At 41.6% G+C, this 15,000-nt stretch overlaps 1 protein-coding gene across 1 annotated transcript; it reads left to right on the top strand.

The window, feature by feature from the left end:
* The first annotated feature begins 3,869 nt into the window (after positions 1–3,869).
* On the top strand, positions 3,870–14,432 carry LOC135101677 (uncharacterized). The gene is made up of 7 exons (XM_064006004.1): positions 3,870–3,991; positions 6,100–6,230; positions 8,752–8,908; positions 9,352–9,469; positions 9,689–9,907; positions 11,868–11,953; positions 13,535–14,432. Exons 3-5 carry the CDS (start codon positions 8,797–8,799, stop codon positions 9,828–9,830), a joined length of 372 nt encoding a protein of 123 aa, XP_063862074.1. The 5' UTR covers positions 3,870–3,991; positions 6,100–6,230; positions 8,752–8,796; the 3' UTR covers positions 9,831–9,907; positions 11,868–11,953; positions 13,535–14,432.
* The last annotated feature ends 568 nt before the right edge of the window (positions 14,433–15,000 follow it).

The raw sequence follows: 15,000 nt of genomic DNA, 5'->3' as shown, positions 1-15,000 counted from the left end.
ATGGCTACCCATCACTAAAACTCAGCCACCCATCTCTTAAACACAAGGATATCCCATTTAAAACACCCATTCCTACACCTCCATTCCTGCCCATTCCAGCTCCAGTCAGCTTTTCCCCCAATCCTGTGCCTTCCAGTCAGTTCTGCCTTATTCCAGCACAATTCCAGTCTCTGCTGTATTCCTATTAAATTCCAGTCAGTTTTGGCCCATTTCCACCCATTCCTGTTAGATTTTCCTGTATTCCCAATCCATTCCAGTCTTGCTTCCCTTTATTTCCAGTCTGCTTAGCCCCATTCCAGCCCCATCTACCCCAATTCCAGTACTCCCCAATTTCTCCCCATCTCAGCCCATCACTGCTACACCCAACTTTAAAACACTGATCCAAACACCCGTTGAACTGCCCTCCCCAACCCTCACACACCCCTCAACACACACACACACACAAAGATACCAATAAACACACCTAAAATATTTAAAAACACACAAAAAACACTAGATACACATCTAAACACACCCAAGACAGCTTCAGGCACACTCAAAACACCCCAAAATTTACCCAAAACACCGCATAACTTACCCAGACACCCCCAGGACCCCCAAACACCCCACCATGCCTCTCTCAATCACCAGTCACCACCACCTCAGCCTCACCATCAACATGTACAGCAAGGAAGGCGCAGGGGACTCGGGCCCTGACAGACACCACACTGGGAACTACCTGGCACCCTTAGCTTCTGTAGATCTGTCCCGTGTCAACACCCCTGGCGGATCACCCTCCCCATGACCCGGCCATCACCCCGCCCTTGAGGACCCCAATTGGGAGCCCCTAGAGGACCAAGGGATGTTGCTGAGGTCACACCTGATTCCGGAATCTTGACACCCCTTCAAGATTCCGAGCCGTTTAACGAAGAGCCGCCTGACAGGTTTGTTTTGTGTGTGTGTGTAGGTTTGTACGGCTCCACTGGGTTGGGGAGTGTTGTTTGGGGAGGTGTGGTGTCAGCTGTTGTGTTCCAGAGAGGCTTGGTTCATGTTTGTGTAGGTTTGGTAAGTGTGTTTTTGCTTTATATATATATATCTTTGGTTTTTATCTTATTGTCTTATCTTCTTCTTCTTCTTCTTCTATTTGCCTTTCTTCTTGTTCTTCTTCTTACTGTTCATCACTGCCAAGAACGTATGTAGAGAGAGAGAGAGAGAGAGAGAGTTGTATTATCAATCATTCCCTATTCATTCTTTATTTCTTATTTTTGTTATTATTATTTTGTGTATCATTGAAGTGTATGTGTGTGTGTGTGTGAGAGAGAGAGAGAGAGAGACAGAATATTAAACTAATTTATCTTATTTGAATTACATATAAGGGGTGATTACATATTGGGGTGAGGGGGGGTGAGGGACACGTCTGAGTTAGTGTGGGTGTGTTTGGGTGTGTTTGGAGGTGTGTAGTGTTGTCTGGGTGTGTGTGTGTGTGTTTGCGGGTGTGTGGTGTTGTCTGGGTGTGTGTGTGTGTGTTTGCGGGTGTGTGGTGGTGTCTGGGTGTGTGTGTGTGTGTTTGTGGGTGTGTGGTGTTGTCTGGGTGTGTGTGTGTGTGTTTGCGGGTGTGTGGTGGTGTCTGGGTGTGTGTGTGTGTGTGTGTGTTTGCGGGTGTGTGGTGTTGTCTGGGTGTGTGTGGGTGTGTTTGCGGGTGTGTGGTGTTGTCTGGGTGTGTGTGTGTGTGTTTGCGGGTGTGTGGTGGTGTCTGGGTGTGTGTGTGTGTGTTTGCGGGTGTGTGGTGGTGTCTGGGTGTGTGTGGGTGTGTTTGGGGTTGTTCAGAGGTGTTTGGAAGTGTAAAGGAAATGAAGTTAATAATGACTAAGAAATGAAGGAATTACAGAGAGAGAGAGAGAGAGAGAGAGAGAGAGAGAGAGAGAGAGAGAGAGAGAGAGAGAGGTTTAGAAGAAGGAAGGAAGGAAGGAAAAGATTGAGAAACAGTAGAAAGAATTAATAAAAATGAGAGAGAGAGAGAGAGAGAGAGAGAGAGAGAGAGAGAGAGAGAGAGAGAGAGAGAGAGAGAGAGAGAGAGAGAGTTACCTTTAATTACTATGGGGAAAAAGAAAATTAAGTCAGATTTTTAAAGATAATAATTTTTTTTCTTCTTAATTAAGGGTGAACTAATTGTCTTCCTCCTCCTCCTCCTCCTCCTTTTCTTCTTCCTCTTCTTCCTTCTCCTTCTCCTTCTACCTATTCACCAGTCTTTTCTCAATGGTGTAATTGCAGAAATGTTATTAATCTGTCACTGGAACCTTAAAAACACCCTTGAAAACCTGTGTTAGTTCAATGAGAGCCTTTTAAAAGAGTGTTTCTCCTGTTAATAATATAGAAATGTTATTAATCTGTCACTAGAACCTTAAAAACCCCCTTGAAAACCTGCATCACTTCAATTACAGCCTTTGGAAAGTAGTGGAGGTTCTCAAGAGTGTTTCTCCTGTTAATAATATAGAAATGTTATTAATCTGTCACTAGAACCTTAAAAACACCCTTGAAAACCTCCACCACTTCAACTAGAGAGAGAGAGAGAGAGAGAGAGAGAGAGAGAGAGAGAGAGAGAGAGAGAGAGATATTCTAACTTAAACGTCTACTTTGATGATTGCAGAGGAAGACAGGAGGAGGAGGAGGAGGAAGAGGAGGAGGAGGAGGATAAATAATTTAGTTACTATCTGTTTTTTTTCTTTATCTCTTCCTTATCTTCTCTCCTCCTCCTCCTCCTCCTCCTCATCACCATCACCATTCCTGCTAACCCATTCCCCTCCCATTACAGTTGCCATTGGGATCTTCCAGAACACAGTGTATGGGACGGCTGCCCATCTCCCATTCAACTACACGGTGGCGGTGGTGCTGGACTCGGTAAGTGATGGGTGATGGGGAAGAAATGGGTGAATAAATGGGTGACAGGGAGAAAATAATGTTTTTTTGTTTATTTATTTAATTTTTTTTTGATGGGTAAGGAATGGGTGGTGGAGAAAATAGCGTTTTATTTATTTATTCATTTATTTATCTTCTTCCTGACCTCTTCTCCACTCAAGTAAACTATATCATGTCCCACCAATTCTCTCTCTCTCTCTCTCTCTCTCTCTCTCTCTCTCTCTCTTGAAGTTTTGTATTATTTTCTCTCAAATTAAAGAGGGGTGGTGGAGTTTGACCTCTCTATACCTCACCTGCCTATCACTGAAACTTTTGAATGGAGTTTACTTTAGGAGATACTAGCAGGTTAGGTGGTCAGATATACCTCTCCTAGCTGAATTTACCGAGTAATTGAAATAACTATGTTTTCAGTATAGTCTCCCACACACACACAGACAAAATTAAGTCTTTAAAAATACGATATAATTGCTAATATCTTGTGTGGAGTAGGTAATGTAGGCTTCACACATAAACAAACTTGAGTCTTTAGAGAATAAGTTATAATTCCTAATATCTTGTGTGGGAAAATGTTTTGGATTCATTTTAATTAAGTCATCCTCACCCATAAAACAAAGTTGAGTTAGAGGATATGATAAACATATTACATCAAGCATTTATCAGACTGAAATGTGTTAGGCGTCAATACTGTAAAATGTTTTGGGACCGTAAGTAAAGCAGATATGTAAAGCCAGGAGTGTTCTAGAGCAAACAGTTTTTATCTTAAGTACAGCCACTGGGATTATGTGTGTAATGAAGATTTGTAGACCAAGAAATTCCCCCATCCACCCAAATAAAAAAATAAAAAAGATTTATATAATTGGATTGGTTCATCATTAACACTGTCACTAAAGCATTACAAAATAAGAAAATGAAAAATTAATAATGGAAAAAATACGAAAAAGGCCAGAGATAAACACTAAAATAACAATAACAAAGAAAACATTTAAGCCCGCGGTCTCTTCCCCTTGTAAGTCACGTAGCGCAAGGTCAAGAATGGCTTGGCTTCAAAATGTGGCTTTTTTTTCCTGCTCCCTCCTTCAGCTGCACTTTTCCCGCGGTGAGTAGAAAGATTAAGGTTAAGGGAATGTACAGATGCCTCGGTGTGCACTTAAATAGAGGAATTGTGGAAATACAGAATAGATATTTGTTTCCATTTGGGATTCTGTTGGTTTCTTGAGATTAATGAAGTTTTTGGTAGGAATTTGTCACTATAAGTAGCATATCCCATCAATGCAAGCTCATGAAAGACTGTCTACATTTAAAACCTTAATTTCTTAATAACAGGCTGCTGTGACTTGTATAAGGTTATTAATTTGATACTGCATGGCAAGATGTGTAGCAATGGGTGATCTTTAACCCTTTCACTGTGACATAAAGCAATTAGCAGTGCCAGAAGCAATGTGTGGAGTCCTTATAAGCATAACTAACAGAAATTAATAACTGGGAACCCATTTTGACTAAGCCATAAGCCCAGTCATCCTGGGACCACATTCCTTCATGAGTGGCACCAGGTTAGGTGGTGGTAGTGGTGGTTAGGTTAGGTTAATGACTCCCTAGGGTGTGTGTGTGTGTGTGTGTGTGTGTGTGTGTGTGTGTGTGTGTGTGTGTGTGTGTTATATATATGCTTTTTTTTATTTTTATTTTTTATTTTTTATTTATTTTTTTTTTTTAGGGTGTGGTATAAAATTTCAGTTTAACAAAGTACATGCAATGTTGTTTTTTTGTTCCTGTGCCCCAGTCAAGCTTGAGTAGCTGGCTTGAGAGAGAGAGAGAGATGAACCACTTTTCACATTCCTTGTCTAAGAATGTCTAAGAATTGTCTAAGAATGAGAATTAGAATATTATGAAAACAGGGCTTTGCTGAGGTCATTAACCTAAGCTAAACTACCTTCATTAACCTCCTTCATTAACCTAATTTAACCAAAAATGACCTAGCCTAAAAAGTACTAATTTGCAAGTATTCACTAAATTAACTTGTACCGGGAAGGTCTCGTGTCTCGGGTCACTTCAAAGGAACACTTCAAGGGAATATTCATGAGGTGTGTGTGTGTGTGTGTGTAATAATAATAATAATAATAATAATAATAATAATAATAAACGGTTTATTCTTTAGGCAGTCAACAAACTGAAAATGTACATTGGTGGTGGGGAAATACTTGACATTAATCCTAGAGGTAAGTCAAATCTAGAAGAGACTATTGATTGATGGCTCACACCATGGTGGGAATTGCACTGAGTCTGTACCGGTCCTTACGTGGCACCTTTAGGGGCGTTATCTTATTGTGGTGTCTGGTGGCACGAATAGGCCGAGGCGCGTCAGGCGGCAGCATGTTTCTGAGACGTGTGTGTGTGTGTGTGTGTGTGTGTGTGTGTGTGTGTGTGTGTGTGTGTGTGTGTGAGAGAGAGAGAGAGTGAGAGAGAGGTTATTTTCTTGTTAGGTGAGGTGAGTGTAGGTTAGGTTAGGTTAGGTTCAAGGGAATATTCATGAGGTTTGTGTGTGTGTGTGTGTGTGTGTGTGTGTGTGTGTGTGTGTGTGTGTGAGGTTGTTTTGTTGTTATGTGAGGTGAGTGTAGGTAGGTGTTATGCAGACTGTATATTGAAATATTTCAAGGCAGCTGTGTTATTAATATGCATTGAATACACATTGACACATTGATATGGTGTTATTTGGGAGGGACTAAAGGGCATTTTAATATAATTTTAATGTTAATTTATGGGTGCAGCTAACTACTCGTAAGGTTTTGTACGTTGGAGAGTGTTGGGCTGCATTCATATCCTGTGTGGTGCCTCACCTTGCATTGTACTCATATTCATTCCAGACAAATAGCCAACCTTTGAACAAGAAATAACGGGTTCAAGCTTGAAAAATTTAGGTTTAGGAAGGAGATAGGAAAAAACTGGTTCTCAAATCGAGTGGTAGATGAGTGGAACGGACTCAGTAATCATGTAGTTAGTGGTAGGACACTAGAGAGCTTTAAGAGAAGATTAGACAAGTTTATGGATGGGGATAACAGATGGAAATAGGTTGGAGTGTTTCAAACAGGGACTGCCACGTGTAAGCCTGCTCCCTTCTTGCAGCTTCCCTTATTTCTTATGTTCTTATGTTCTTATGTGATTGTATGGATGGCATATGAATTATTTAATGATCATCAATGTGATTTTCAGACACACTTCAGTCACAAGATGAATGCAGTCAGCTACAGCATGACATAGACAAGCTATAGACAGTTGAGAGAGGAAGAAGTCAGTGGCACCCTCACCTCAGACAAGACAAAGCTAACAATTGATAATGAAAGGTGACATTATTCTCTTTAAAGGACTCTATTATTATTGTACCCATGAAATCTGTTCTATTTTTTATTTATTTCTCTGTATTATAAGTATTTTGTATGTAAACTCCGATCACAATCTCATATCTTTATCTTGTCCTATCACTCCAATCCCTCCTCAGGATCCCCCTAAGTGAAGGTGCCTCTGGCGTTTTGCCTCTGCTAGTTGGGGGGACCTGAGGAGGTATTTTGCTGATTTTCCTTGGAATGACTACTGCTTCCGTGTCAGAGAGCCGTCTTTGTGTGCTGAGCGCATAACAGAGGTGATAGTGTCTGGCATGGAGGCGTACATTCCTCACTCTTTTTCTTGCCCTAAACCTTCTAAACCTTGGTTTAACACAGCTTGTTCTCGTGCTATACATGATAGAGAGGTGGCCCACAAAAGGTACTTAAGCCTTCCATCACCAGAATCTCATGCACTTTATATTTCTGCCCAGAACCATGCCAAGTCTGTTCTCCAACTAGCCAAAAACTCCTTCATTAACAGAAAATGTCAAAACCTTTCAAGATCTAATTCCCCTCGTGATTTCTGGCATCTAGCCAAAAATATCTCCAATAACTTTGCTTCTTCTTCTTTCCTTCCTCTATTTCAACCAGATGGCACCACTGCTATCACATCTATTTCTAAAGCTGAACTCTTTGCTCAAACCTTTGCTAAAAACTCTACCTTGGAGGATTCTGGGCTTGTTCCTCCCTCTCCTCCACCCTCTGACTACTTCATGCCACCTATTAAAATTCTTTGCAATGATGTCTTCCATGCCCTCGCTGGCCTAAACCCTCGGAAGGCTTATGGACCTGATGGGGTCCCTCCTATTGTTCTCCGAAACTGTGCCTCCGTGCTTGCACCTTGCCTAGTCAAACTCTTTCAGCTGTGTCTGTCAACATCTACCTTTCCTTCTTGCTGGAAGTTTGCCTACATTCAACCTGTTCCTAAAAAGGGTGACCGTTCTAATCCCTCAAACTACCGTCCTATTGCTTTAATTTCCTGCCTATCTAAAGTTTTTGAATCTATCCTCAACAGGGAGATTCTTAAACATCTATCACTTCACAACCTTCTATCTGATCACCAGTATGGGTTCCGTCAAGGCCGCTCTACTGGTGATATTCTGGCTTTCCTTACTGAGTCTTGGTCATCCTCTTTTAGAGATTTTGGTGAAACTTTTGCTGTTGCCTTGGACATATCAAAAGCTTTTGATAGAGTCTGGCACAAAGCTTTGATCTCCAAACTACCCTCCTACGGTTTCTATCCTTCTCTCTGTAACTTCATCTCAAGTTTCCTTTCTGACCGTTCTATTGCTGCTGTGGTAGACAGTCACTGTTCTTCTCCTAAATCTATTAACAGTGGTGTTCCTCAGCGTTCTGTCACCCACTCTCTTCTTATTATTCATTAATGATCTTCTAAACCAAACTTCTTGTCTTATCCACTCCTACGCTGATGATACCACCCTGCACTTTTCCACGTCTTTTCATAGACTTGCAACCCTTCAGGAGGTAAACATATCACGCAGGGAAGCCACAGAACGCCTGACTTCTGATCTTTCCAAAATTTCTGATTGGGGCAGAGCAAACTTGGTATTGTTCAATGCCTCAAAAACTCAATTCCTCCATCTATCAACTCGACACAACCTTCCAGACAACTATCCCCTCTTCTTCAATGACACTCAACTGTCCCCTCTTCTACACTGAATATCCTTGGTCTGCCCTTTACTTATAATCTGAACTGGAAACTTCACATCTCATCTCTAGCTAAAACAGCTTCTATGAAGTTAGGTGGTCTGAGACGTCTCCTCCAGTTTTTCTAACCCCCCCAGCTGCTAACTCTGTACAAGGGCCTTATCCGTCCATGTATGGAGTATGCTTCACATGTCTGGGGGGGTTTCACACATACTGCTCTTCTAGACAGGGTGGAATCAAAAGCTTTTCATCTCATCAACTCCTCTCCTCTAACTGACTGTCTTCAGCCTCTCTCTCACCGCCATAATGTTGCATATCTAGCTGTCTTTTACTGCTATTTTCATAGTAGTAGTAGTAGTAGTAGTAGTAGTAGTAGTAGTAGTAGTAGTAGTAGTAGCTCTGGGAAGATGCCAGGCAGGAATGGGAGAGGGCCTAAAGAGGAGAGGTGGTGCTTGCTTTCCTGGAACACAAACAGCTGGAGTGAGGGAAAGTGGAGGGATTGTGGTGTCCTTCCTACATAAAAAAAAAAAAAAAGAAAAAAAAAGGTTGACACAAATGTAAAAATATTAATAATGCATACATGTACTAAGGCTGTTTTCCACAAAAATGGTAATGATAAAAAAAATAGTAATAATAAAAATGATGGTAATACAGTCATCTCTCATTATTCACGGCTTCAGTGTCCACACTTTCACTTTTACATGGATTGCTGCTGACCACAGATTCAAATAACTCCTTTTTTTCTTTCTGAGTTAAGTGATAAAATGTTTGTAAGCATGTACATGTTGTTAAGGGAGGCTGTAATACTTTGCAGCGGTGCCAGAGAAGCGATGCCTTCACCCACGCTGTGTTCACCACGATGGAGGAGTGCCCACACTTCCAGGACCTTACTGTTAAGAGGTTCCTGAAGACCCTACTTGAGCACAACCGCCGAGACATTCTCTCCAAGCTGGAGAAGTTTGTGCGCCTGAGTGAGTCGCTTCAGTGTCTTGGCGAACATAACAACATGAGAACATGAGGGGAGCTGCAAGGAGCCATCAGGCCTGCACATGGCACTTCCTCAATTGAATGTGTCTACCTATTTCTACTTATCCCTATCCCTAGATTTGTGTATCTTCTTTTAAAATCTCCCTAGTGACTCAGCACTAACAACCTGATTACTGAGTCTGTTCTTTTCATCCACCACTCTTTGAGAATTAGTTCCTTGCACTCTGCTGCTTTGACTGGCCACTACTGCACGAGCCTGTCTTGACTCCCTGACATCTCAGTCACTTGATTCAAATGTCTGATTAATTAGTTATAATAAATCAATTGGAAGTTTGTTTGATAAGACTGTGGGCCTGTGTAGCCATGGAAGATATTGACTATTGAAATCTTGAGAACACTGTGTTGAAATCTGTCACATTATTCACAGAGCCAGGGAGTGATGCTGCTAAGACCTTCACTGTCTATCCAGAGGGATCCGCAGGTGCTGGTGGTGGAATCTTGCTTGGACAGTGTGCCTGTAACACACAGGCACATTTCTCCAAAAGGTGACACATTATCTTTCAGAATGGCTTCACTCCTGCAAAACAACTGTGTACTTTTCTCTCACAAATCCACACACAGCAGGAACATTTTCCTAAGAGGATGCTGTTCTTATGTGTTGCAGTGCTGTGTCTCTCACTTTCAACAAGCTCTAGTGGAAGTTAAGGGGAGTTTCAATAGTGTTTTTATGGTTTGATTGACTGAACATTGGTGACATTCCTCAGGTTGACGCTGTGCTGCCGGTACTGTCGCCTCAGCTTCTGCGTCAGATTCAGAACAGAGACTTCAGCAGAGAGATTCAGAACAGAGACTTCAGCAGAGAGAGTGAGTGGGAGAAACGCTACAACTGCTTTGCCCACTCGATGATGCTAGACCAGCATGTGGAGTACGGGAGCAAGAATGGGTTCTGCCGTGCCGTTTGTCCTGCCAGATTCCCGGAGGAGGTTGGTGATGCCTCCACTTGCATGTCTTTTCTGTATTTTGTATAGACCTGTTTGTATTTTACAGGATTAAGTCAAGTTCTGTTTGGATGTATGTGACCAGCTGTGCTGTGTCTGACTGTCCTTTTCCACTAGGGACTGATGGGGCTAAGAGTGTGAATGATGTCTGTGTGTGTGTGTGTGTGTGTGTGTGTGTGTGTGTGTGTGTGTGTGTGTGTGTGTGTGTGTGTGTGTGTGTGTGTGTGTGGGATTGCCAGCTTTTTTTTTTTTTTTTTTTTTTTTTTTTTTTTTTTTTTTTTTTTTTAATGTATGAGTGACACTGGCCAAGGGCAACAAAAATCTTATAAAAATATGCCCACTGAAATGTCAGTCCCATAAAAGGGTCAAAGCAGTGGTCAAAAATTGATGGATAAGTGTCTTGAAACCTCCCTCTTGAAGGAATTCAAGTCATAGGAAGGTGGAAATACAGAAGCAGGCAGGGAGTTCCAGAGTTTACCAGAGAAAGGGATGAATGATTGAGAATACTGGTTAACTCTTGCATTAGAGAGGTGGACAGAATAGGGGTGAGAGAAAGAAGAAAGTCTTGTGCAGCGAGGCCGTGGAAGGAGGGGAGGCATGCAGTTAGCAAGATCAGAAGAGCAGTTAGCATGAAAATAGCGGGAGAAGACAGCTAGATATGCAACATTGCGGCGGTGAGAGAGGGGCTGAAGACAGTCAGTTAGAGGAGAGGAGTTGATGAGACGAAAAGCTTTTGATTCCACCCTGTCTAGAAGAGCAGTATGAGTGGAACCCCCCAGACATGTGAAGCATACTCCATACATGGATGGATAAGGCCCTTGTACAGAGTTAGCAGCTGGGGGGGTGAGAAAACTGGCAGAGACGTCTCAGAACACCTAACTTCATAGATGCTGTTTTAGCTAGAGATGAGATGTGAAGTTTCCAGTTCAGATTATAAGTAAAGGACAGACCGAGGATGTTCAGTGTAGAAGAGGGGACAGTTGAGTGTCATTGAAGAAGAGGGGATAGTTGTCTGGAAGGTTGTGTCGAGTTGATAGATGGAGGAATTGAGTTTTTGAGGCATTGAACAATACCAAGTTTGCTCTGCCCCAATCAGAAATTTTGGAAAGATCAGAAGTCAGGCGTTCTGTGGCTTCCCTGCGTGATATGTTTACCTCCTGAAGGGTTGCACGTCTATGAAAAGACGTGGAAAAGTGCAGGGTGGTATCATCAGAGTAGGAGTGGATAAGACAAGAAGTTTGGTTTAGAAGATCATTAATGAATAATAAGAAGAGAGTGGGTGACAGAACGCTGAGGAACACCACTGTTAATAGATTTAGGAGAAGAACAGTGACTGTCTACCACAGCAGCAATAGAACGGTCAGAAAGGAAACTTGAGATGAAGTTACAGAGAGAAGGATAGAAACCGTAGGAGGGTAGTTTGGAAATGCAAGCTTTGTGCCAGACTATCAGAAGCTTTTGATATGTCCAAGGCAACAGCAAAAGTTTCACCAAAATCTCTAAAAGAGGATGATGACCAAGACTCAGTAAGGAAAGCCAGAAGATCACCAGTAGAGCAGCCTTGATGGACCCTAATACTGGCGATCAGATAGAAGAAGGCTGTGAAGTGATAGATGTTTAAGAATATTCCTGTTGAGGGTAGATTAAAAACTTTAGATAGGCAGGAAATTAAAGCAATAGAACTGTTCTTTGAGGAATTAAAACTACTACTACTGCTACTACTACTACTACTACTACTACTACTACTACTACTACTACTACTACTACTACTACTGCTTCTACTCATATCTTTCCTGACCCCCAGACCAACATTTGCTGTGTATAAATGGCACAGTTTGCTGCTTTAATTCTTTTCATTTCTTGAAGGTGCATATCAGTGTATTCTGTCGTGCCTCCCATGCTGTGTAATAATGCTGCAGTGTTTGTTGACTGTGTTTTCCCTCAGGTGACAGAGAAGAGACCTTGGGAGACTTCTGTAAATGAGGAGCAACAAGCACATCTGACTGGAGCCTTTCAGGAACCAACAGTCAGGTGAATACTGTGTTGTGTTAGTACAGTTGAGGTCCTCTGTCTGTAACTTGTGTGCTCTGAAGATGCAATACTCAGTTTTTGAATCCTTGACACTGATAATAACAGTCAAGCATAGTGGGAGATGTCTTTCCCACATTGCCCTGCTTGTTTCCCGCTTGCTACAGCTTAATTCTTCTCATAAGAGTGTTGTGATTGTGGTTGTTCAAGAAGGGATCAGTAATTGTCAGACAGGAAGAAAGATGGGAAGATCAGAAGCAGCCGTCACACAGTTAGTTGGCAAAGGCTTCTCAGTGGTTGGAACAGCTGTTACTCTGTTACCCTGCAACTCCCAAGCCTCTTCTGACTAAAAGAAGGTGCAGCAAATCAGTTTTTACAATGCATCAGCTTACTATTCTTGTATCTGCCTTCCTTTATCACCAAGAGCCTTTCTTTCTCTTGGGAGTGACAGCTATGCCTAGTGCGCCAGTACAGTCTCTGTTACCCTGCAACTCCCAAGCCTCTTCTGACTAAAAGAAGGTGCAGCAAATCAGTTTTTACAATGCAACAGCTTACTATTTTTGTATCTGCCTTTGTCATGGCTTTTGTATCATACCTTTGTCATAGCTTTCGCTGCTGATCTTGCTGTCTCCCTTCCAGTCTCACAAGTAGCAAGCCCTCTCAAACAAGGGCCATCACAGCACTCTTCTCTTTGTTAAGCTTGCCAGGACCCGTTATAATGTAAGAATTAAATGTGAGCCGTGGAATGAGAAGGTGCTGGTAAGGGGGGGACAGGCAGGGAAGCACAGGAGAGACATCCCTCTCTGCTGTGTCTGGCAGTCCCTCTGTGACTAAAAGACAACATGGCATCCTCAGGGCATGGGTGACAATTTGCTACTTTTTGAACACTGAAGCCTTTGTTCTGTGGGTGTGCTGTCATGTTTTTACACTTTGATATTCTTTGTGGCCATTGTAAAGCCACATTGAAGGTAGGTGTAAACCTTGATGCCAACCCCAAGCTGTCCCATTTGATAAATCCACATAAAAATATTAAAAAAACTGGGAAAATGAAATCTGCAGCACTTTCAGTCCCAGGAATTTTGGACAGGGGAATTTCAGCTGTATATAGCATTGTTGGGAGTGTGATAAATGATGAGGTGATGATGGATGGGGTTTTTTCTGAAGGAATTGGAGGAGGGGAGGCAGGCATGCACTTATTAAGATTACAAGAGCAGTAACATTGAAAATAAAGGCATAAGATTGCAAGAGGAGCAACAGATAGCTGGATAATTGCATGTTAGGAGCTCCTGTTAATAATAGGTGTGAGTCTTGATTAACCTAACAAGGAATGATTTCAGTGTGAATGAGTGTGAAATAAGAGGAGAGGATGTGTAGCTCAGGTATTGTGGTGTGTGCATGTGAAAAAGGTATTTGGTTGAAGAGAAATAGATATGGAAGAGTTGTGGGGGTGTTTCAGAATTGTCTGAGCCATCTGATAGGCCAGGAAAGGGAGTGAAGAGTTCGTGGAAAGTAAAGTCTGCGTGAGTGTGGAATATAGCGTGTGAGTGATGCAGAATAAGCAATTTGCATTACTTTTTTTTGCAGAACTTTGTCTTCTTCTGCCAGCACACATACTGTCTGTGCAATCAAGGCTGTGTGATGGTGGTGCCCCATTGCGGGGTCTGATGTGTCTACAGCTAGTGCTGGGTGTGTCCTCTCTGCCTGGTACTGCAGGCTAATGTGTTTGCCTGCTTCAGTGCAAATCTTGCAAGCCAGATCTACCAGCTGTCTCTAGTGTAGTGTCTAGGATGCTTTAAATTTGTGTTTTTATGTATAGTATGAGATAAAATTACAACAATGTGGTCGTGTAAGTTATTTGCATTTTGTAAGTTATTTTGATGGTAAACAATTCATGCCCTCAGGTCAAAAAAGAAAATCAGGATTGGCCAAAAATAGTCAAAGTTTAAGGTGAGACTTGCACATAGAAGCCCTGTCCAAGCGACTATGGTGGGATGGGGCTTCTATGTGCCAGCCTCATCTTAAACTTAGACTATTTTGGGCCGACGTGACTTTTAAAGTGTTATAGCGTGAAAAAAAACATGTATAATAACCAAGACATTCCCACTCACTTTGTTAGTTGAATGGCCAGTCTGGTGTATTAACAACAGACACATTCTCCCCTTTGCCTCATTAAAAACAAAAGAGCATTGGTTCTTGGAAAAATTAAGATTTGAATACTATATGATACCTGATTGTAACCCTCTATAGTAACAACAGATTTTTTGTTTATTTTTTACTTTTTTACTTTGAACTTACTTTAAAACTGTCAATTTTGCTGTCCACATTTCTATATGATATTTGATATGATGATATAATGTTAACCATAGGAAAATAGGGAAGTTGCAGGCAGCCATTAGCCCTTAACATGACAATCCCTGTATGATTTTTGTTGCCCTTGGCCAGTGTCCTTCCTACATTAAAAAAAATAAAAGAGATATGCCTACCTATTTCCACTCATTATCTCCTTCCACAAGTTTTTGTGTAGTTAACCATAGAACCAAGTTATAAAACATTCTTTGTCCACATTTTCTATACTATATAACTCTATAGGTGTTTATTAAATTTCTCTCTCTCTCTCTCTCTCTCTCTCTCTCTCTCTCTCTCTCTCTCTCTCTCTCTCTCTCTCTCTCTCTCTCTCTCTCCTATTTTCAAGGATATAAATTTTCAACATCCTTCATCTCTTCATAGGTCGACTTATTCAACTCTGGGACCTTCTTAATGACTGTTTTTTGTACTTTTTCTAATTTTATAATATTTCTCTTTATATGAGGAGACCACACACACCACTGCCACCTATTCCAATCTTGGTCTTATCATGGAAATCAACTTTTTTTTTTATCATTCCTTCATCTAAATGAGAATGCCATTCTTATTCTTTTTTAACAAATTCATTGTGTTTCCAGTAATTTTATCAGTGTGTCTGTCTGGAGTCAAATGCTGCTCATCTCTATCTGTGGAATTTGTGATATATTACAGATCTAAAGCTGCTGGATCTGTCCAGGAACAATGGA

The sequence above is a fragment of the Scylla paramamosain genome, chromosome 6 (genome assembly GCF_035594125.1).
Source record: "Scylla paramamosain isolate STU-SP2022 chromosome 6, ASM3559412v1, whole genome shotgun sequence".
In the NCBI taxonomy this organism is placed as follows: domain Eukaryota; kingdom Metazoa; phylum Arthropoda; class Malacostraca; order Decapoda; family Portunidae; genus Scylla; species Scylla paramamosain.
This window is presented reverse-complemented; position numbering and strand designations above follow the sequence as displayed.